The sequence below is a fragment of the Oryctolagus cuniculus genome, chromosome 6 (assembly GCF_051225735.1).
Source record: "Oryctolagus cuniculus isolate XC-2025 breed Fujian yellow rabbit chromosome 6, ASM5122573v1, whole genome shotgun sequence".
Taxonomy (NCBI): domain Eukaryota; kingdom Metazoa; phylum Chordata; class Mammalia; order Lagomorpha; family Leporidae; genus Oryctolagus; species Oryctolagus cuniculus.
Genome location: NC_142872.1, coordinates 149,378,107 through 149,399,821, shown reverse-complemented (window position 1 = coordinate 149,399,821; position 21,715 = coordinate 149,378,107). Strand labels below are relative to the sequence as shown.

At 41.5% G+C, this 21,715-nt stretch overlaps 1 protein-coding gene and 1 long non-coding RNA gene across 15 annotated transcripts in view; one reads left to right on the top strand and one right to left on the bottom strand.

The window, feature by feature from the left end:
* Positions 1-10,462, top strand: part of ZHX1 (zinc fingers and homeoboxes 1) — a 31,804-nt gene extending 21,342 nt beyond the window's left edge. For 9 of the 12 annotated variants that reach the window (XM_089336460.1, XM_089336459.1, XM_089336461.1 and 6 more), the window contains 2 exons: positions 2,627-5,479; positions 8,601-10,462. In XM_089336460.1, coding sequence (XP_089192586.1) covers positions 2,852-5,476 — 2,625 coding nt within the window. In that variant the 5' untranslated portion in view covers positions 2,627-2,851 and the 3' untranslated portion in view covers positions 5,477-5,479; positions 8,601-10,462. The remainder of the gene's footprint in view (positions 1-2,626; positions 5,480-8,600) is intronic. The other 3 variants (XR_007919160.3, XR_016236570.1, XR_016236571.1) reach the window with 1 other exon arrangement.
* Positions 1-21,664, bottom strand: part of LOC138849977 (uncharacterized) — a 40,392-nt gene extending 18,728 nt beyond the window's left edge. The window contains exons 1-2 of one of the 3 annotated variants that reach the window (XR_016236572.1): positions 21,486-21,664; positions 11,662-13,071 (exon numbers count right to left, since the gene is read on the bottom strand). This is a non-coding gene — a long non-coding RNA (uncharacterized LOC138849977). Of the gene's footprint in view, positions 1-11,661; positions 13,072-21,485 lie in introns of those variants that run through there. The other 2 variants (XR_011389324.2, XR_016236573.1) reach the window with 2 other exon arrangements.
* Between the last annotated feature and the right edge of the window lie 51 nt (positions 21,665-21,715).

The window sequence follows — 21,715 nt, the reverse complement described above, 5'->3', positions numbered from 1 at the left end:
AGTTGGATCAGCCGAGCAGCCAGGACACAAACTGGTGTTCTATCGGATACCAGCATCGCTGTGGTACAACACCAGCCCCTGCTTTATGATCTTTTAAGCAAACTCATTTCCCCTCAGTTCAGCTGAGACAAGGATGATACTAGGAAATGAAAATAGCTCTATATTTGTGGTGTGAACAAGTGAGGATATTTACTCATTTTATTCATTTTCATTTGTGTTAGACTTTAGAAACATAAACTGTAACTGAGTTAGCGTTAAAATGTTATTTTGATATTCAATACTTAATTACTTTAATATTTAACATATAAATATTTCAATGCAAAATTTATTTGTGGGGCCGGCACTGTGGCATAGCAGGTAAGGCCCTGCTGCCTGCAGTGCTGCTATCCCATATGGGTGCCAGTTCGAGCCCCGGCTGCTCCACTTCTGATCCAACTGTATGCTATGGCCTGGGAAAGCAGTAGAAGATGGCCCATGTCCTTGGGTCCCAGCACCTGTGTCGGAGACCTGGAAGAAGCTCCTGGCTCCTGGCTTTGGATCAATGCAGCTCCAACCATTGTGGCCAACTGGGGAGTGAACCAGCAGATGGAAGACTCCCCCCCGACCTTGCCTCTCTGTAACTGCCTTTCAAATAAATAAATAAATCTCTTAGAAAAAAAGCTGATAGGTTCGTTCAAAAAATTTATTTGTATCAGTATCACTCAGTGTATTTTAAAAATATTTATTTTGGGGGCCAGTGCTATGGTGTAGCAGATTAAGCTGCAGTCTGCACCACCGGCATCCATGTAGTGAACCAGTGGATGGAAGTTCTGTCCCTCCCTCTGTAATTCTTACTTTCAAATAAATAAATCTTTCAGAAAATATACTTATGGGGCCAGTGCTGTGGCATAGCAGGTAAAGTCACCGCCTGCAATGCTGGCATCCCATATGGGCACCAGTTCGAGTCCCAGCTGCCCCACTTCAGATTCAGCTCTTTGCTATGGCCTAGGAAAGCAGTAAAGATGGCCCAAGTCCTTGGTCCCCTGCACCTGGAAGAAGCTCTAGGATTGGCTCAGCTCCAGCTGTTTTGACCATTTTGGGATTGAACCAGCAGATGAAAGACTCTCTCTCTCTCTCTCTCTCTCTCTCTCTCTTTCTCTCTCTGCCTCTGCCTCTCTGTAACTTGGCCTTTTAAAATAAATATTTTGAAAAACATTTATCTTATTGAGCTTAAAGGCTGAAAGAAATAATGATAATAATGATCTTACATCTACTGGTTCATTTCCTCCACTGGGGCTGGGCCAGGCAAAAGCCAGGAGCCAGGAATTCACTTTGGATCTCCTGTATGGGTGCCAGGGACCCAACTACTTGAGCTTTACCTGCTGCCTCCAAGGGTGCAGGTTAGGTGGAAGCTAGAATCGGGAAGAGAGCTGATTATTTAATGCAAGCATGCCAGTATGGGATTTAGACATCCCAAGTGGCATTTTAATCACTATACCAAATACCTACCCCTAGTTCATGGTTTCCTGATGCTATAAGGTCAATATTCTTGGGGCCAGTGTTGTGGCGCAGCAGGTTAAGCTGCCTCTTGCAGCACCGGCATCTCATTTTGGAATGCTGGTTCAGCTCCTGGTTGTTTCACTTCCAGTGCAGCTCTCACCTAATACGTCTGGAAAAACAGTGGAGGATGTCTCAAGTAATTGGGCCCCCGACCACCCATGTGAGAAACTTAGATGTAGTTCTGGGTTCCTGGCTCTGCCCTAATCTGGGCTGTTGCTGGCATTTGGAGTGAATCAGCAAGTAAAACATCTATCTGTTTTTTATTTCAAATGAAAAAAGTAAGCAAAAATGTTTTTTTTAGATATTGTGAATTTAAGCTACTGATCTCCATAGTAGTGCCCTCTAACCCTACTGAGTTTTCTTCTTTTTTAAAAATATTTATTTACTTATTTGAAAGGTAGAGTTACAGAGGCAGAGAGAGAGAGAGAGAGAGAGAGAGAGAGAGAGAGAGAGAGAGAATCTTCCTACTGGTTCACTCCTTTTGGCCAGGGCTGTGCTAGGCTGAAGCCAGGAGCCTGGAGCTTCTTCCAGGTCTCCTATGTGTATGCAGGTGCCTAGGGACTTGGGCCATCACCTGCTGCTTTCCCACAATTGCACAATTAGCAAGGAGCTGAATCAGAAGTGAAACAGCTGGGACTGAACTGGCCCCTATTTGAGATGCTGGCACTGCAGGTTGTAGCTTAGCTTGCTGTGCCACAGGCTGGCCCCCTATTGAGTTTTGTAGGACTGTTTTCCTATTCATTCTAGTTTGACTGAATAAACATTGAACTTACCTACTTGAATACAAGCTTCTTGTATGCACTGGAGATGTAGACATGAATAAGATGTTAGCCAAAATAGCTCAACTGGGAGAGCTTTAGATTGAAGATATCCTCAGAATTTCAGAGACTTTGTTTTATCTCAGTAGAACTTACTAAATTTTTTTAAAAGAATAGGACGTGATATAATAAGGATATTTTTTCTGATTCTTGTCATATTCTAGATCTTTATAGTCTACATATTCAGCAACTTCATTAAGTAAAACATAACTGTAACTTGTTTCAAAGATCACTGATTTTAAAACATTTTCAAATTTATTTTAATGTAGGTGATTGGAGTTGTGCTTCAAAAATTTCAGCAGTTCAGCAGTATTTTATCTGCCAACAATACACTCTTTACTTGATTGCACCATGAAAAAGCTGCTAATGAGACTTGTTGAGCACAAAAATGGACTTAAAGAACCAAAAGCCATTGTTTTCAAATGAAGAATACTGAGTAGTTTTAAGCCTCAATGCTTTTGAATCACCTCTGAGATTTTTTCTGTAACATCAGAATGGCAAGCAGGCGAAAGTCAACAACACCATGCATGGTTCTTGCCAGTGAACAGGATCCAGACCTTGAGTTGATATCAGATGTGGATGAGGGTCCCCCTGTCCTTACACCTATAGAAAACACCAGGGCAGAGAGTATCTCAAGTGATGAAGAAGTTCATGAATCCGTGGATTCTGACAATCAGCAAAATAAAAAAGTTGAAGGTGGCTATGAATGTAAATATTGTACTTTTCAAACTCCAGACCTAAACATGTTTACTTTTCATGTGGATTCAGAGCACCCCAATGTAGTGCTAAACTCATCCTATGTTTGTGTTGAATGCAATTTTCTTACCAAAAGGTATGATGCACTTTCTGAGCATAATCTGAAATATCACCCAGGAGAAGATAATTTTAAGTTGACTATGGTGAAACGTAATAACCAGACAATCTTTGAACAAACAATAAATGATCTGACTTTTGATGGTAGTTTTGTTAAAGAAGAGAATGCAGAGCAAGCTGAATCTACAGAAGTTTCTTCTTCTGGAATATCTATAAGTAAAACTCCTATCATGAAAATGATGAAAAATAAGGCGGAAAGCAAACGAATTACAGTCCATAATGACTCAGTTGAGGGTGCTCCTGAAGAGAAAGAGAATGAAGTCAAACCAGACCGTGAAGAAATTGTAGAAAATCCAAGTTCTTCAGCTTCTGAATCTAATACAAGTACTTCCATTATAAACAGAATACACCCAAATGCTGCCAGTACAGTGGTGACCCCAGCAGCAGTTCTTCCTGGACTAGCACAGGTGATAACTGCAGTCTCTGCCCAGCAGAATTCTAACTTGATTCCCAAAGTCTTAATCCCTGTTAACAGCATCCCCACCTACAATGCTGCGTTGGATAACAATCCCCTTTTACTTAACACCTACAACAAATTCCCTTATCCAACGATGTCAGAAATTACAGTTCTCTCTGCTCAAGCAAAATACACAGAGGAACAAATCAAGATATGGTTTTCAGCCCAGCGTCTAAAACATGGTGTTAGTTGGACTCCTGAGGAAGTAGAGGAGGCACGAAGAAAACAATTCAATGGAACAGTACATACTGTACCTCAGACCATAACTGTCATTCCCACACACATTTCCACGGGGAGTAATGGCTTACCATCTATTTTACAGACATGCCAAATAGTTGGTCAGCCGGGTCTGGTTCTTACTCAAGTAGCTGGAACAAATACTTTACCGGTAACAGCACCTATAGCCTTGACAGTGGCAGGGGTTCCAAATCAAACAAATGTACAGAAAAGTCAGGTACCTGCTGCTCAGCCTGTTGCAGAAACAAAGCCAGCAACAGCAGCAGTTCCAACTTCTCAAAATCTCAAACATGAAACTGCATTGGTAAACCCTGATTCATTTGGCATTCGGGCAAAAAAAACTAAAGAACAACTGGCAGAACTAAAAGTTAGCTACCTTAAAAATCAGTTTCCCCATGACTCAGAAATAAGCAGACTTATGAAAATAACGGGATTGACAAAAGGAGAGATTAAAAAGTGGTTTAGTGACACAAGGTACAACCAGAGAAATTCAAAGAGTAATCAGTGCTTACATCTCAACAATGATTCCTCTACCACCATTATTATAGACTCCAGTGATGAAACCACGGAGTCCCCAACTGTTGCTACTTCACAGCATAAGCAGTCCTGGAATACTTTCCCTGACTTTACGCCCCAGAAGTTCAAAGAGAAAACTGCAGAGCAACTTCGAGTCCTTCAGGCAAGTTTTCTCAACAACTCTGTACTTACAGATGAAGAATTAAATAGGTTAAGAGCGCAAACCAAACTAACCAGAAGAGAAATTGATGCTTGGTTTACAGAGAAGAAGAAATCAAAAGCTTTAAAGGAAGAGAAAATGGAAGTAGATGAAAATAATGCAGGTAGTTCCAAAGAAGAAGCTGGAGAAGCCTCTCCCGGAGATGAATCTGTTGCACCTAAGTCAGGGAGTACAGGCAAGATATGTAAAAAAACACCCGAGCAGTTGCACCTGCTTAAAAGTGCATTTGTCCGAACCCAGTGGCCATCACCAGAAGAGTATGACAAATTGGCTGAAGAAAGTGGGCTTGCCAGAACAGACATAGTTAGTTGGTTTGGGGACACCCGTTATGCTTGGAAAAATGGAAACTTGAAATGGTACTACTACTATCAAAGTGCCAATTCCAGTAGTATGAATGGTCTGTCTTCCCTTAGGAAAAGAGGGAGGGGGAGACCCAAAGGGCGGGGAAGAGGAAGACCTCGTGGGCGGCCTCGAGGAGGCAAAAGAATGAACAACTGGGACAGGGGACCATCACTTATAAAATTTAAAACTGGAACTGCAATACTTAAAGATTATTACCTGAAGCACAAATTTCTTAATGAACAAGACCTTGATGAGCTTGTTAACAGATCACATATGGGCTATGAGCAGGTCAGAGAGTGGTTTGCAGAAAGGCAAAGAAGATCAGAATTAGGTATAGAATTATTTGAGGAAAACGAGGAAGAAGATGAAGTTATTGATGATCAGGATCTAGAGGATGAAGAGGAAACCGATGATAGTGATACTTGGGAACCTCCACGGCATGTGAAGCGGAAGCTTTCTAAGTCAGATGACTGAAATGTAAGTTTTTAATCTGAATATATTCAAGTATTCATTAGCCACATTCATTCTGAACAGTCACCTTATTGTATCAATCATTTTTGCTTTTGATCTTTTTTTCTAAAATAGTTTTCCTTTGTCCTAATAAGAGAGCCAGCTGCCACCAGTAAAGCCAAGAAATATAAGATGATCATGTATAGTTTGATTGGTATATTTACCACGAAGAGCTTAATGTTGCTTTGATTATTTTTCATATGAAATGTGTCTTACTTTGTTTTAATGGACAGTTATTCATTCTCTAAGAAAGGAGACTGATAGGGTTGGGATTTACAGATACTAAAGGTAATTTAAGATCCATTTCTTGCCACCTCCCTTCACTAAAGTTTGTTTTTGGTGTTTATTTTTTTCTATTTAAGAATTCAAGAGGCCGGCTCCGCGGCTCACTAGGCTAATCCTCCACTTTGCGGCGCCGGCACACCGGGTTCTAGTCCCGGTCGGGGCGCCGGATTCTGTCCCGGTTGCCCCTCTTCCAGGCCAGCTCTCTGCTGTGGCCAGGGAGTGCAGTGGAGGATGGCCCAAGTGCTTGGGCCCTGCACCCTATGGGAGACCGGGAGAAGTATCTGGCTCCTGCCATCGGATCAGCGCGGTGCGCTGGCTGCAGCCCGCTGGCCGCAGCGGCCATTGGAGGGTGAACCAATGGCAAAAGGAAGACCTTTCTCTCTGTCTCTCTCTCTCACTGTCCACTCTGCCTGTCCAAAAAAAAAAAAGAATTCAAGAATGAAAACTAAAAAGAAGGGAGAAAGTATATCAAAGGAAAGACTTACACAGTTTTAGGAAACTAGGTGAAAATGAGTCTCTTTTTTCTTCATTATATTGCTGCCAAAACTTTATTAGATTTTTTCCTAGAGCTTAAAATGCTTTATGTATGTCTTTCTATTAAAAGCCTAAGATCTGTATAAATTCATGTTTGCTTATGTGGCATCTGTTGTGACAACTGTGATGTAAATTACTTCCATCTTAGAGATTAAAAGGCACATAGCAGATTTGGTATTAAATAAACTCAATTGCATAAAATATTTTTTCATTTTTTGGATATAAAACAAACCTGCTACCAGCACAAACACTGTATTTGGTTAAAAATATCTCTCTTTCATCTTAAAAGTACAAATCGATATGGTTTAAATTTAAAAGGTTTTAGCATGTTCCTCAAATCTTAATTATTTTATAGATTAGGTTGATTGAAATATTACTGTAGTTGCAAATCAGTTACCTGCTTTGGAGTTAGGACTTAAATTTTTAATACTTCTGGAATTCAGTAACCTGGTTTTACCTTTTCTAGTCTGTTTTGGAGTATGCCAGGATAAAAACATGCTGTTTTGAAGACAATGCAATTGTTATGAAGTGCTGCTGTGTGTCTGTCTATCAGGGGTCTGAAGAGCATGTTGCTGTTAGAAATTCCTGCAATGTTCTCCAATAGTGAGGGGGAAACAAGGCGCAGGCCCTTATTATTATTTTACGTGTGAGCATGCTTTCTTATTCTCTTGGCTTGTTGTATTCCTTCCCCATGCTTTTTTATACTCTCTTAGTCTATGCAGTATTTCCTTAATTTCTCTGTCTCCTCCCTGGTTTTATTTATTTTAACAATTATTTATAGAGAGTTTAATATGTGCCAGGCACTATTCTTATTGCTTAGCAGTCCTTTTTCAGGTTTTATTTTCATTAACATTTTTAAGGCATAAAAACAGATGGAATAAAAAAAAGTACCTATTTTAATAAGCAGTATAAATCCTATTCCAGGGTCTACAGCATTATGTAAGCATTGTAAGTCACAAGAAGTTAAACAGTTTTATACAGCTTCATCCTGAAGTGCAGCCCTCCGCTTCCTAATGTCAGAACTCTCCAGGCTTTCTTCTGACCCAGATGCATAAAATATTTTAACAGGCATTTTTGCTGCTAAACACTAGAGTGCACTCAGCCAAGATTAAGTCAACACATTGTTGCTGCAGTGGTTTGTTGTTACAACCTCTGCAGTGATTTTCTGGGAAGTTGTAGTCTTCCAAAATTTAATTTTTTGGTATGATTTAGTTTAACTCTCCTTTAAGTTTGTGTGGTTAATTCTTATGTTATATAAGAAATTATTATCATCATAAAATTCACATAAAGGCAGTTTTCAAAAAATTAAATATGTGATGTGTGTACTTTTGTGGTACATATAGAGTCATACCTCACTTTCAGAAGATTTATTTATTTGAAAGGCAGAGTGCAGAGAGAGAGAGAGAGTGATCATCCATCCTCTGGTTCACTCCCCAAATGGTAGTAACAGCTAGGTCTGGGCCAGGCTGAAACCAGGAGCTCAGAACTCCATTTGGGTCTCCCATGTGGGTGCAGGGGCCCAAGCACTTGGGCCATCTCCCACTGCCTTTCTAGGTGCATCAGCAGGAAGTTGGATCAGAAGCAGAGCAGCCAGGACACTAAATGGGTATTGTGATATGGATGCTGGCATCACAAGCAGCAGCTTACCTGCTGCCCCCAAAACGCCAGCTCCCATGCCTTGCTTTTAGAATATATAAAAGTCTAAAATTATAAAACACATTAAACAAAAAATAAAAACAATGAAAAGTACATTAATCACCAAGTTATTATTGGTCTAATAAGATACTTTCTCACTTTAAGAGGATTTACCATATGTTTCCTCTGAAGTTATTTCTTTATTTAACTATGATTCAATTTATCAAAATAAAAGTTGCCGAAAACCTTCCCAGTGTAGTTATCACAGAAAGTGAAGTACATGTCTATCTTTTGCAGGGGCCAGACTTGTAAATAAGAAAAAAAGTTGAAATTTTTAGATTTCATAGCCTGTGTATTATAAATACTGACAATGACATATAAACTTCCTAATAACTTTTAAATAAATTATTACATAATGGTGATAAATGTCTCTAAGCAAATCTGCAGAACATGTATCTGAGTAGAACACAAAGTGCAATGTGTTATGTAAGATATATGGGACAAGTGGCCTCAGTATTGATGAGCATACCAGGGGCATGGTCATGATTGATTGGTGTCATTTTTTTGTTTCTGTAAATAGTAAAACCACAGTTTTCTTTAAATTTTCTTTTTTTATGATGTTTTTCTTTTATAGCTGCCTAAAGCATTGAAGGAGAATCAATTCTTCAGCTCAAGATGTCTGATTAACTGTGAATGGGCTAAGTCTTTGATGACACTGAAAACGTTTTGGGACATACAGACTCTCAAAACACAGGATCCAATATCCAAAAGTAATGGAACTTAATCTTGTGCCAAAGTTAAACTACTGCAGTTGGCGGAAGTTCTGCAATGTAAATAGAACACTAAAACAGCTTGTAAAAAATCAAATTTTAATACAATACATTTTTATTCTGATACAATGGAGACATTCTAAATCTTAGACTTTCTGAGGGGGTTTAATGACCACTAGAACTTTTCCTCCTATTTCGTCCGGCTTCCTACTGTGTGTCTGGTAAGATGGGCTTTATTGCCTATATTCTTTGATATGTGATTAAACTTATAGCTTTGAGTGACCAAACATTTTACAGAGTAAAAATTGCTAGAAATGGGGGGAAAAAAACATGGTTTATTTCTATGTCTTACTTATCAGGCCCTGCACTAAGATTAAAAATTGTGCATGGTCTTATATAATTTCAAGTCTAAAGACAGCCTATTTAGATATGTTGGAATAGTAAGATTTTGGGATCTTACTGGCCCTTGATGATTGGATCTTTCATTAAACACATTCATAGTTACCACTATTTCTATTTGTAATACTTCTTTTACTTTTTTCATTAGAAGCTGAATTACTTTTTATTAAACTGAAGATAATATCGAAGAATGAAGAGAAACTGGTGTAAGAATTTGGGTAGGGTGAGACTCTGAAATAAATATTGTACCAAAAATGTGAAGAAATAATCATATATAGTTTCCTTACAATCATATGGAAATCAGAAGTGTTCATACAGATGTCAGTTCAAAATTTTCAAGAATTACTGCTTTGTGAAATTCTGCCTTGCATAACAATTTCAATGAATGGAAATTCTCAACTGGTCATAATGAGTTAAAAGTTAGCTTTGCACTTGTGAATCATGGGAGTGTTAGCCGTTAACTGTCACTGTGTCAGGAGACTGAATGTTCATGCTAACTTAGAAGCTTTCTCAAGACCAGTGCTGTTCATTCATGTTGACAAGGACCCTCTCTTTTGTGACCATAGGACCATTTTTCAAAATGTGCTTTCTTCATAGAAGAAATACTCAGTTTAATTAGCTTTGGCTTTTAAAATGTTTTCCTGAATGACCAGATAGAGTGGGCTTGGCCAGTTTATTTGATCTAACTTAATGGATACTAAATACCCAGCTCTTGGTTAAATGTTTGTCAGCTAATTAAAATGTTACAAAAAAAGCCTTGAATATGCATGCTGCTTTCATTTTTATAAACTTTTTATTTTTTAACTATAGCTTTATTAGTAATTCCAAAATGCTGCAATTTAGCTGATTTCTTCACTCAGACAGCTGGCTTTGTGGGTGGCTTTTTTCATACTACTGTTAACTTTTTTTAAAAAGAAGCAATGTAAAGACTATAAAAATTGAATGCACTAAGCTGTTTTTCTTCTACACATTTAAAAACTTCTTAAAGCACTCTGTCTTATATTGATTAAATTGCTCCCTTTTCTAAACCATTGCTAATGTGGTCTGAGTTTTGTTTCACAGTAATTTTCATGTTTTCAAAATTCAAAATGTCAAGTATTGGAAATGATGCCTTTAAATATATTTATATTATGGTTCCCTTGAAATATGTTAACTCTGTATAGCTGTAAATAACCATTAGTAAATTTCCCCATCTTTTGTAGGCTTGATAAAATTCTACTCTGATGTTTGTTAGCTTTTAAATATATTTATTTGACAGAGCAAAAGATCCTTCCTCTACTGATTGATTGTGTCCTTGTATACAAAATAAAAGTTAGCTGTGATTAGAGTTTTCCGTGATTTTTTTCCATTTTATTAACTGAGTCAGTTTTCTAAAAATTATGGTCATATATATATATTATGCACACTTATATTTAAAAACATAAAGTTTGCCATTATATCCATTTTAAGTGTATAATTCAATGGCATTAATTATATTCACAATGTTGCACAATTATCATCACTATTTCCGAAATTCTTTCATTGCCCCAAGCAGAAACTTGTAACCATTAAGCAATGATTCCCTCTTCCCCCTAGCCCAGGCCTGCTAACCTCTATTCTACTTTCTGTCTCTGTGGATTTGACAACTTTAAATAAGTATAATTGCACATTGTTTTTCCTTCTGTGTCTTGTTTATTTTACTTAGCATATTTTTAAGGTTTCATCTGTGTCGTCAGAACACCTTTCCTTTTGATGACTGAATTATATTCCACTGTGTGTATCTGCACACCACATTTTTGTATTCATCTGTTGATTGGAACTTGAGTTTTTCCATCTTTTGACTATTGTGAATAATGCTGCAGTGAACACCAGCATGTAAATTTGAGTCCTCATTTTTAGTTCTTTTAGGTGTATCCCTAGGAGTGGAATTACTGTCATGATAATTCCATATTGAACTTTTTGAGGAACCATCAAACTTTTCTATAGTGCATTGCATAAGTACCTTTTTTTTTTTAAAAAAAAAGTTTTTTATTTATTTGAAAGTCAGAGTTAGAGAGGGAAAGACAGAGAGAGAGAGGTCTTCCATTCACTGGTTTACTCCCCAAATGGCGGCAACAGCCAGTGCTGGGGCCAGGCAGAAGCCAGAAGCCAGGAGCTTTTTCTAGGGGCCCACGCACTTGGGCCATCTTCTGCTGCTTTTCTGAGAACATTAGCAGAGAGCTGGATCAGAAGTGGGGCAGCTGGGACTTGAACTGGTACCCATATGGGATGCCAGTATCTCAGGCAGCAGCTCTACCCACTGTGCCACAACACTGGCACCTACATGACTACTTTTTTACATTCCACAAGCAATGTACAAGGGTTCCAGTTTCTCCACATCCTTGCCAACTCCTTTTATTTTCAGTTAAGAAAAGTATTATGTAATTCATGTAATATAATGACTCTAGTCACTAGGAAAATGCAGATCAAAGCCACATCTTTTCATGTGATTATTGACCATTTTTACATATGCTTTGGAGAAATGTTTGTTCATGTACTTATGTCCAGTTTTTTTTTTTTTTTTTAAGATTCACGTTATTTATTTGAAAGGCAGAATTACAGAGAGACGGAGAGAAGAGAGATCATCCATCCACTGGTTCACTCTCCAAATGGTTGGGTTGAGCCAGGCCAAAGTCAGGAGTCTGGAACTCCATTCAGGTCTCCCACATGGATGGCAGGGGCTCAAGTACTTGGGCCATCTTCTACTGCCTTCCCAGGCACATTAGCAGGCAGCTGGATGGGAAATGAAGCAGCTGGGACTTGAACTGGTGCTCATTTGGGATGCTGGCCTTGGAGGTGGCAGCTTAACCTGTTGTACCACAATGCTGGTCCCTTTGCCAGCATTTAATTAAGTTTTAAGAGTTTCTTTATGGGGGCCGGCACTGTGGCGTAGTGGGTAAGGCCTGCAGTGCTGGCATCCCATATGAGCACTGGTTCAAGTCCCACGTACTCCACTTCTGATCCAGCTCTCTGCTGTGGCCTGGGAAAGCAGTAGTAGATGGTCCAAGTCCTTGGGCCCCTGCACCCACACGGAAAGACCCAGAAGAAGCTCCTGGCTCCTGGCTTTGGATCGGCTGTTGTGTCCAATTGGGGAGTGAACCAGCAGATGGAAGACCTCTATCTCTCTCACTCTGCTTCTCTTTTTCTCTGTGTAACTCTTTCAAATAAATAAATAAATCTTAAAAAAAAAAGTTCTTTATGTATTCTGGATGTTGCAGCCCCCTCAGATTTATATATTTGCAAATGTAGTCAGTCTTCATTATTCAAAGATTGTGTACATGCAAATTTGCCTACTCATTGAAATTTTTTTGTAACCCCAAAATCAATACTCATGGGATTTTTTAAAAAATTGTGTATTTATCTACTTGAAAGGCACAGTGACAGAGAGGGAGAGACAGAGCTCTCCCATCTGCTGGTTCATTCCCCAAATGCCTACAACAGCCAGGGCTGGGTGAGGCCAAGTCCAGGAGCCCAGAAGTTAAGGTCTCCAATGTGCGTGATGGGCCCGAGTACTTGAGCCATTGTCTGCTGCCTTCGCAGGAATATTAGCAGGGAACTAGGCATCCAGGACTCAAATTAGCACTCTGATACGGGATGCAAGTATCCCAAGTCACCACTTAAATTGCTGTGCCACAGCCTTCTCCCGCCATGGAACTGTTCTTGATCATTCCGCTGTGTACAGAACGGTGGAAATTCTGAGTTGCTCACTGCACGTGTCTGTAGTTAGGCTCTGACAAGGTGATCTCTGGCTTGTTTCAGTTCTCGTTCTGTACAGAAGCATCCTTTTTATAGTCGAGTAGTGCCATGGTTTCCATATTTTTGTGCTTTTTGCTAGTGGGTTTTAAAGATACTCCCCAAAGATTGTGCTGAAGTGCTGTGTGGTGTTTGTAAATGTCTAGTGTTCACATGTCCTGTGCCCTGTGGAAAAAATACATGCTAGATAAACTTCAGTGCAGGCATGAGTTACAGTGCTGTTGACCATCACGTATTAAGACTTCTTTAGACCGGCACCGCGGCTCACTAGGCTAATCCTCCGCCTGCGGTGCCGGCACTCTGGGTTCTAGTCCCGGTCGGGGCACCGGTTCTGTCCCAGTTGCTCCTCTTCCAGTCCAGCTCTCTGCTGTGGCCCCGGGAAGGCAGTGGAGGATGGCCCAAGTGCTTGGGCCCTACACCCACATGGGAGACCAGGTGGAAGCACCTGGCTCCTGGCTCCTGGCCATAGCAGCCATTTGGGGGTGACCCAACGGAAGGAAGACCTTTCTCTCTGTCTGTCTCACTAACTATGCCTGTCAAAAAAAAAAAAAAAAAAAAAAAAAGACTTCTTTAAACAGACACACTTAAATGCAGTTATATATTGATATGTTGATGAAAACATTGTGACCAGAGGCTCATAGGTCCCTAACTCGAGAAGCTTTTGTTCAGTATTTGCTAATTCAGTTTTCACACTGACTTTGTAGAACACAATCACTGTGAAAAAGTGAGATGTGGCTCCATTTTCCCCTGTTTGTGTGCGCTGTAATGTCCTTTGACGTGCAAAAAACTTCCAATTTTGCTGAAGTCCAGTCTATCTGTTTATTTGTCGCTTGAGCTTTTGTTGCCATATCTAAGAATCCATTACCAAACCCAGGGTCATAATTTATTGCTATATTCTAAGTTTACAGTTTTGGTTTTTTTATTAACATCATGAATCCTTTTTGAGTTAATTGTTGAAAATGGTGTGAAGTGGGGAGGAGGGTCCAAATTCATTCTTTTGCATGTAGCAATCCAGTTATCCAGCACCATGTGTTGAAGTGACTATTCTTTCTTGGCATCCTTATCAAAAAGTCAACTGGTTATATGTGAGAAGGTTTATTTCTAGACTCTTCCATTGGTCTGCACTTTGTCACTATGTCAGTGTCACACTGTTTTGATTATTGTAGAAAGTTTTGAAAGTAGGAGTGTCCTTCAGCTTTGTTCTTTTTCAAGACTATTTTTTGTCTACTTGGCTCCCCTTCTGATTTCATGAGTTTGAGGATTTTCTTTTCCACATTAAAAAAAAGGCTATTGGAAATTGTTTCTTTCTTTCTTTTCTATTCTTTTTTTTTTTTTAAGATTTATTTATTGGGGCCGGCACTTTTAGCGCAACGAGTTAACGCCTTGGCCTGAAGGGCTGGCATCCCATGTGGGCGCCGGTTTGAGACCTGGCTGCTCCACTTCCGATCCAGCTCTCTTCTATGGCTTGGGAAAGCAGTAGAAGATGGCCCGAGTCCTTAGGCCCCTGCACCCATGTGGGAGACCTGGAGGAGGCTCCTGACTCCTGGCTCCTGATCGGTGCAGCTCCAGCCATTACAGCCAATTGGGGAGTGAACCAGTGGCTGGAGGACCTCTCTCTCTCTCTCTCTCTCTCTCCCCCTCTCCCTCTCCCTCTCCCTCTCCTCTCTGCCTCTCCTCTCTCTCTAACTCTGCCTTTCAAATAAATAAATAAATAAATAATCTTTTAAAAAAGAGATTTATTTATTTATTTGTAAGAGTTACAGAGAGGCAGAGACAGAGAGAGAGAAAGAGGTCTTCCATCTGCTGGTTCACTCTCCAAATGGCTGTAATGGCTGGAGCTGCGCTGATCTGAAGTCAGAAGCCAGGAGCTTCTTCCGAGTCTCCCATTCAGGTGCAAGGGACCCAAGGACTTGGGCCATCTCTGCTGCCCTCCCAGGCCATGGCAGAGAGTTGAACCAGAAGTGGTGCAGCCAGGACTCTAACCAGCGCCCAAATGGGATGCCAGCACTGCAGGCAGTGGCTTTACCTGCTATACCACAGAGCTGGCCCCTATTGGAAGTTTAGTAGGAATTATGTTGTATCTGTGGATTGTTTTTGGTAGTATTAATATCTTTATCATATTAAATGCTCTTAATCATGACCATAAAGTGTCATTCCATGTATTTAGGTCTAAATGTCTTTCAACCATGTTCTGTAATTTCCAGGGTACAAGTCTTTCACCTTAAAAATAAAATTAGTTAGTGGGGTCTAGGATAGGTCAAAGCCAGGAGCTGGAGACTCAGTCTTTCTTACATGGGTGGCATGGAACCAACTACTTGAACCATGACCTGCTGCTTCCCAGGGTGCCTATTAGCAGGAAACAGGAGAGGGGAGCAGAGTCAGAGACTTCAGTATGGGGTATATCCCAAATGGGATTTTTAAAAAACGTTTATGTACTTGAAAGAATGTCAAAAAGAGAGAGAAACTTAGAGATCTGCTGGTTCACTCCGGGGCTGGGCCAGGCCGAAGCCAAGAGCCAGGAATTCCATCCATCCAGGGCTGGGCATCATCTGCCTTCCCTGGTGCATTAACAGGAATGCTGGATCCAAAGCAGAGCAGCTGGGACTCCAGCCAGGACCCTGATGAGGGATTCTGGCCTCGCAAGCAGTACTTAACCCACTATCCACAGTGCTGGCACCACCAAATGGTTTCTTTTGCTTTTGTTTTTAAAGATTTATTTATTTATTTGAAAGGCAGATTTACAGAGAGGCAGAGAGAGAGAAAGAGAGAGATCTTCCATCTTCTGGTTCACTCCCCAGATGGTCACAAAGGCTGGAGCTGTGCTGATCTGAAGGCAGGAGCCAGGGGCTTCTTCCGAGTCTCCCAAGCAGGTGCAGGGGCCCAAGGACTTTGGCAATCTTCTACTGCCCTCTCAGGCCATAACAGAGCTGGATTGGAAATGGAGCAGCCGGGACTCGAACCAGCCAGCACCCATATGGGATGCTGGCACTGCAGGCGGCTGCTTTACCCACTATGCCACAGCACTGGTTCCTAAATGGTACCTTAATCACTATGCCAAACAACTGCCCCTTTCACCTTTGTAGTTAAATTTATTCCTATGTGTTTTATTCTTTTAAAAAATATTTATTTGAGAGGCAGAGCAACAAAGAGATCTTCCATCTGCTGCTTTTTACCAAAGGCCAGGGCCTGGGTTAGGCTGAAGCCAGGAGCCTGGAATTCTATCTGGGTTTCCCTCACAGACTTGAGCCATCATCTGCTGGCTCCTGAGATGCACATTAACAGGAAGGTGAATCAGAAGTGGAGTAACCGGGACTTGAACCAGGCACTGTGTTACAGGATGTGGGCATCCCATGTGGTGGTTTAACATGCTGAACATGCTGTACCACAATGCCTGCCTCAGGTGTTTTATTACTTAGATATTGTTAATGGGGTTGCTTTCTTAATTTCCTTTTTGCATTGTGTATAAAAATACAACTTTTTTTTTTTTTATCTTGTAACCTGCAACTTTGCTGAATTCATTTAATAGTCCTGGAACTTTTCTTGTGAATTCTTTGGAATTTTTCCATACATTGGATCGTGTCACCTGTGAATAGATATCCTTTCCAATTTGAATATCTCTGTTTACTTTGGATAGAACTTGAAAAAAATAAAAAAGGAAACAAATAGCAGTACACTTCTCCCACAGCTCTGTGCTGTGGCATTCTAACGGTTATCCAGGCTTGCACAGAGCCTAGGGATCAGTCCACAGTAAAAGCTTAGGGTCTTAGATCTTTCCTGAGTCGTGCCCTCAGCATGTGCATGACTTTCGGAATTCTCCCATACACACAGGCATTTTTCAGGGTTCTAATTTCTGTAAGAAACCCTCCTAGTCTTACTTCCCAGGCCTTAATAATCCATTGTGTGCCTCAATGTAATCATGCTCGTTCTTGCATTGTTTTTGAGCAATGCCCGTTGCTCTTTGGCCCAAGTTCCAAGTTAGTCAACGGAGATTAGCATCTTTATTAGTTTTTCAGACAACAGACATTTAAATTTTTTTTTTAATTTATTTTTTTAAGATTTATTTAATTATTTGAAAGTCAGAGTTAGAGAGAGAGGTCTTCCATCCATTGGTTCACTTCCCAGTTGGCCACAACAGCTGGAGCTGTGCCTATCTGAAGCCAGGATCCAGGAGCTTCTTCCAGGTCTCCCACGTGGGTGCAGGGGCCCAAGGACTTGGGCCACCTTCTACTGCCTTCCCAGGCCATAGCAGAGAGCTGGATTGGAAGTGGATCAGCTGGGTCTTGAACTGGCGCCCAAATGGGATGCTGGCGCTTCAGGCCAGGATGTTAACCCATTGCACCACAGCACTGGCCAGACATACTTAATTTGTAAATAAGGTCTGTTCTGGTCCCTGTGAAGTCAGGCACCAGGGTCCCACACTAGGAACACGGACTGTTTATTTGCTTCCTCACTGAAGTTCCATGAGAGCAAGCATCTTGTCTGTCTGAATTTATCACTGTTTCCTTCACTCTGAAAGCAGGGCTTGGGTTATAGTAGACACTCAACAGATTTTAGATGAACCAGTGAATGTACGCCGTGTAAGGATTTGTAGAATGTGATGAACATAAGAGTGAGCTCAAAATGTTCATGTAAATGGTGAAATGCCTGTGGGAGTTAATGGGGTGGGATTTGTGTCAGCAGTGAACGGTACGTTTTACCTAAATAGAAAAAATATGGTAAAGGGCAAAAAGGAATATTTACAAGTATCTGTGGAAGCTGAAAAGGGTGGCCGAGGAGAACTTCTTGGGTAAGCAATGGAGGAGAAACGTGATTTCATTATGGAAGGTGTTTTATAGACTACTGAACCTTGTACTTCTCTATACTGGCACATGACTGAATCTGTAAGTAATTTACTTGCTTGTTTATCGTCTGTCTTCCCCATCTTAATAGAGTTGGCCCTCCCTGAAATACGCTGAGGTATGCATGTGCATACATGAATGCCATGTCCCTAGGAGGACCTAGAGGAGGACACATTGTAAATTAATCAAGTCAAACAAACATCCAGTGAGGACCTGCTGGGTCCCAGAGAGTGTGCTTTTGGCTGGACACAAAGAGAGTGACCTAGTCCCTGCACAGAGTGAGCACAAGGTCAGCTGAGGGGTGAAGGGCAAGTGAGCACTGGACAAGAAAGAGCCCAGACAACAGGCCCAGGAGATGCCAAGTGCCCTGGCAGAGACGCACATGGTGCTAAGTGAACTCAGGCAAGAGCCAGGTGAGCCAGGTTGGGGGATCAGGAAAGGCTTCCTGGAGTCAGCCAGACGCAGGGCACTGGAAGGGACCTTCCTGACCAAACAGCGCCTGGGACCTGGACAGGGCAGGGCAGGTTGCAGGAGCAGAGAGAGACTCAGGAGAGCAGAGCTCAGGTAGGAGCATGGGGTGGGGAGGGATGTGTGCATCGCTGGGAGAGGTTTCACAAGTGTATCTCTATGTCAGAACTCACCACTCGCAGTGCGTGGTCACTGTTCCTCAATTACATCTCAAGAGAAACGTAAGCACTAGAACACTAGAAAACAGCAGCTGTTAATCAAAGGGCATAACATTTTGAAAGGAATATGTTCAAGAGATCTGTTGTAGAACATGCAGACTACAATGAAGAATAATATATTGTATTCATGAGGATTGCTGGGACCACCATTGTGGCACAGTGGGTTAAGCTGCTGCCTGCAACGTCAGCATCCCATATCAGCATCAGATCGAGTCCCTCCTGCTCTACCAGCTCTCTGTTGTGGCCTAGGAAAGCAGTGGAAGATGGCCCATGCACCCACGTGGGAGACCTGGAAGAAGCTCCTGGCTCTGGGCTTCAGAACTGCTCAGCCTGGCCCTTGTAGCCATTAAGAGGAGTGAACCAGCAGAAGGAAGATATCTCCCCCTCCCTTCCTCCCTCCCTTCCTTCTCTCCATAACTATGCCTTTCAAATAAATAAACCTTTAAAAAAAATTGCTAAGAAACTAGGTTTTTAGTGTTCAGTCCACAAAAAATATGAGGTAATGCGTATGTTAATCAGCTTGATTTAGTCATTCCACAAGTATGCATTTTTCCTAACATATTGTACATGACAAATACAAATACAAAATAAAAAATAAAATACTAAAAATTAGCTTTTACTGATAAAAATCTATAGAAACACTTTTTTATGATAATTTTAGGTGCTTATGGAATTCCCATTGTTAACCCCTAACACTACCTAACACCTGAGCTTCTTAAGTGAATAAGGTAGATTTAACAACTGTGGAATGTATAACGCCTTACTCTTTCATTTGTGTACTTTTTCAAAGTGATATTGTCACTGTCTGCTTTTAAAATAAATAAAAATAAAAACGGGTAGGCGAGGTAGTGCAGTGGCTTAAGCTGCTGTTTGTAAAGCCAGCAGCCCACATCAGAGTGCTGATGAGTTCCAGCTGCTCCACTTCCAATCCAGTTTCCTGCTAATGCACTTGGAAAGGCAGCAGATGATGGCCCCTGCCACCCATGTTGGAGTCCAGGATGGAGTTTTCATAGCTCCTGGATTTGACCTAGCCCAGACCCACCTGTTGTAGCCATCTGGGGAGTGACCCAGTGGATGGAAGATCTGACTCTCTGTCCTTCTGTCACTCTACCTTTCAAATATACACAAACCTTTAAAGTAAATGAATGGTTAGCCAAGACACTGTGGGAAAAAAAATATCCTACATGAAGGATCTCTGTGAGTGAGACCCCAGTGGGAAGAAGGGGCCATCAAAGAAGGATGTACTTTTCTCTGAAGGGAGGAGAGAACTTCCACTTTGCTTGGGCCTGTCTAAATAACATTGGAGTTTGTAGACTCAAAAGGCTTCCATAGCCTTGGCAGCTCAAGGCAAGAGCCTCGGGTGATCATTGATGTCATAAAGAGTGTTAATTGTTAAATTAACAACAGAAATCACTGTGCACTTACTCTTCATGTAGGACCTCTGTCCTTAATGAGTTGTACTATGAGAATTAACTGCAAAACTTGTTCTCAACCGGTACTTTATATGTTGTATGTGTGTGTGGGTTCAAACTGTTGAAATCTTTACTTAATATAAGTTGGTCTTCTGTATATATAAAGTTAAACTAAAGATGAACCTTAATGAAGAATGGGATAGGAGAGGGAGTAGGAGGTGGGACAGGAGTGGGGCTGTGAGGGTGGGTATGGAGGGAAGAACCACTATATTCCTAAAGTTGTACCTATGAAATTTGCATTCATTAAATAAAATCTTTTATAAAAACAAATAAGTGAGTAGAATGACATTGTCCTAGGAGCACTCTATCAAGTGAAGTAGTGGTTTGTAACTTGGTGTCCCAGACCCCAGATCCTCAAAAGTGATGGAGATTCTTGAGCTTGTTTTCATTATTGGCAAAGGCCCTGTGCTAATTACATTGTTTTTCTTCAGTCTTCTTAGAATCCCTAAGAATTTTTTTTTTTAAACTTCAAGCTGAAAAAATAACATACAGTGAGGCAATACTGGTAGATTCAGGCTGGGTGGAAGCTTGGATTAGCTGGGTTTCTCTCCCTCTCTCTCTCTCTCTCTTACTCTGAGAAAGATATCTTCCATCCACTAGTTCACCCCCCAAACTGTCTACAATGGCCAGGGCTGGGCCAAGACTGAAGCCAGGAGCCAATGAATGCAGCCCAGGTCTCACACCTAGGTGGGAGAAACCCAGTTAGTTGAGTGATCGCCTGTTGCCTCCTAGGGTCTGGATAAGCAGAAAGCTGAGTCAGGGGCTAGAGCCTGGAATCAAACCCTAACACTGATGTGGGACGTGGGTGTCTTAACCACCAGGCTAAATACCATTCCTAGATTCCATTTTCCTGAAATACAATGAAGCTGTTACTAAGTGCAGTCTCATTTCATACACAAATCCTCCAAAACTTTGGGGGGAAAAGTAAGCAAAACGGTTCTTAGTAGTAAAAGAGAAACCCTTGAGCCCAGGAGTTCTCAGTCCAAAGGGCAATGGTAGTTACCTTTTCCCATGAGCTGCCCAATGTGGCTTCCCAAGCATTTCAGCAGAATTTCTCGCTTAGCCGATGTTCTGCCATGTTGAGGTGAGATCCGGGGGGCTCAGAACAGGTGAGGAAAGAACTTCCAAAACCAAACAGCCTTCAAGAAGAAAAGGCTAAGAGAAACCCTCCCTGCCGCCTTTTGTTTTGCTATTGGCACCTGGAGCAGGGATTTTGAATTAATATGTATACCCCTTTGCTATCTGACAGGCATTTTATATGCACCTGCAATGCCCATTTCACAAATTTGGTTGAACAGTTAGTGAAAACTGAAGTAGGCTCACGATACCAGACATATCTGTCACTTGAGGCTGTGACACCATGCTGTACGGGGACACTGACTCATTTCTGGATTTCCTGGGTCTGAGCCAAGTAATGACCGGTCCTGGGCGAGCTACTTAACATTTTCCAGCTCCAGCATCTCCATTTGCAACCTGGGAGTGGCTTTGCCTTTCATAAGGTGGTTGTTAGAAGACAGAAAGTGCAAAAACAGTGCTTAATACAGTGCAGGGAAATTGTCAGTGGTTGAAAAAATGGTACCTACCAGCTTTAAACAGCTTCCCTGGGCCGCGTGCTTTCTGACGTGCGCTGGTGAGGATGTTCTGTCCATTTCCCGACACACAGTAGTCAAACCCTCGGGCCTCGGGGCTTGTCAGTTCTATCCCATCCACGACTCCCATGGCCGCACGTCTCGTGGGCCACCTCCCAAAGACTACAACTCCCGGCATGCCATGCTCTCGGCGGTGGAGGCCCCGCCCCTTCCGCTCGGCCCAC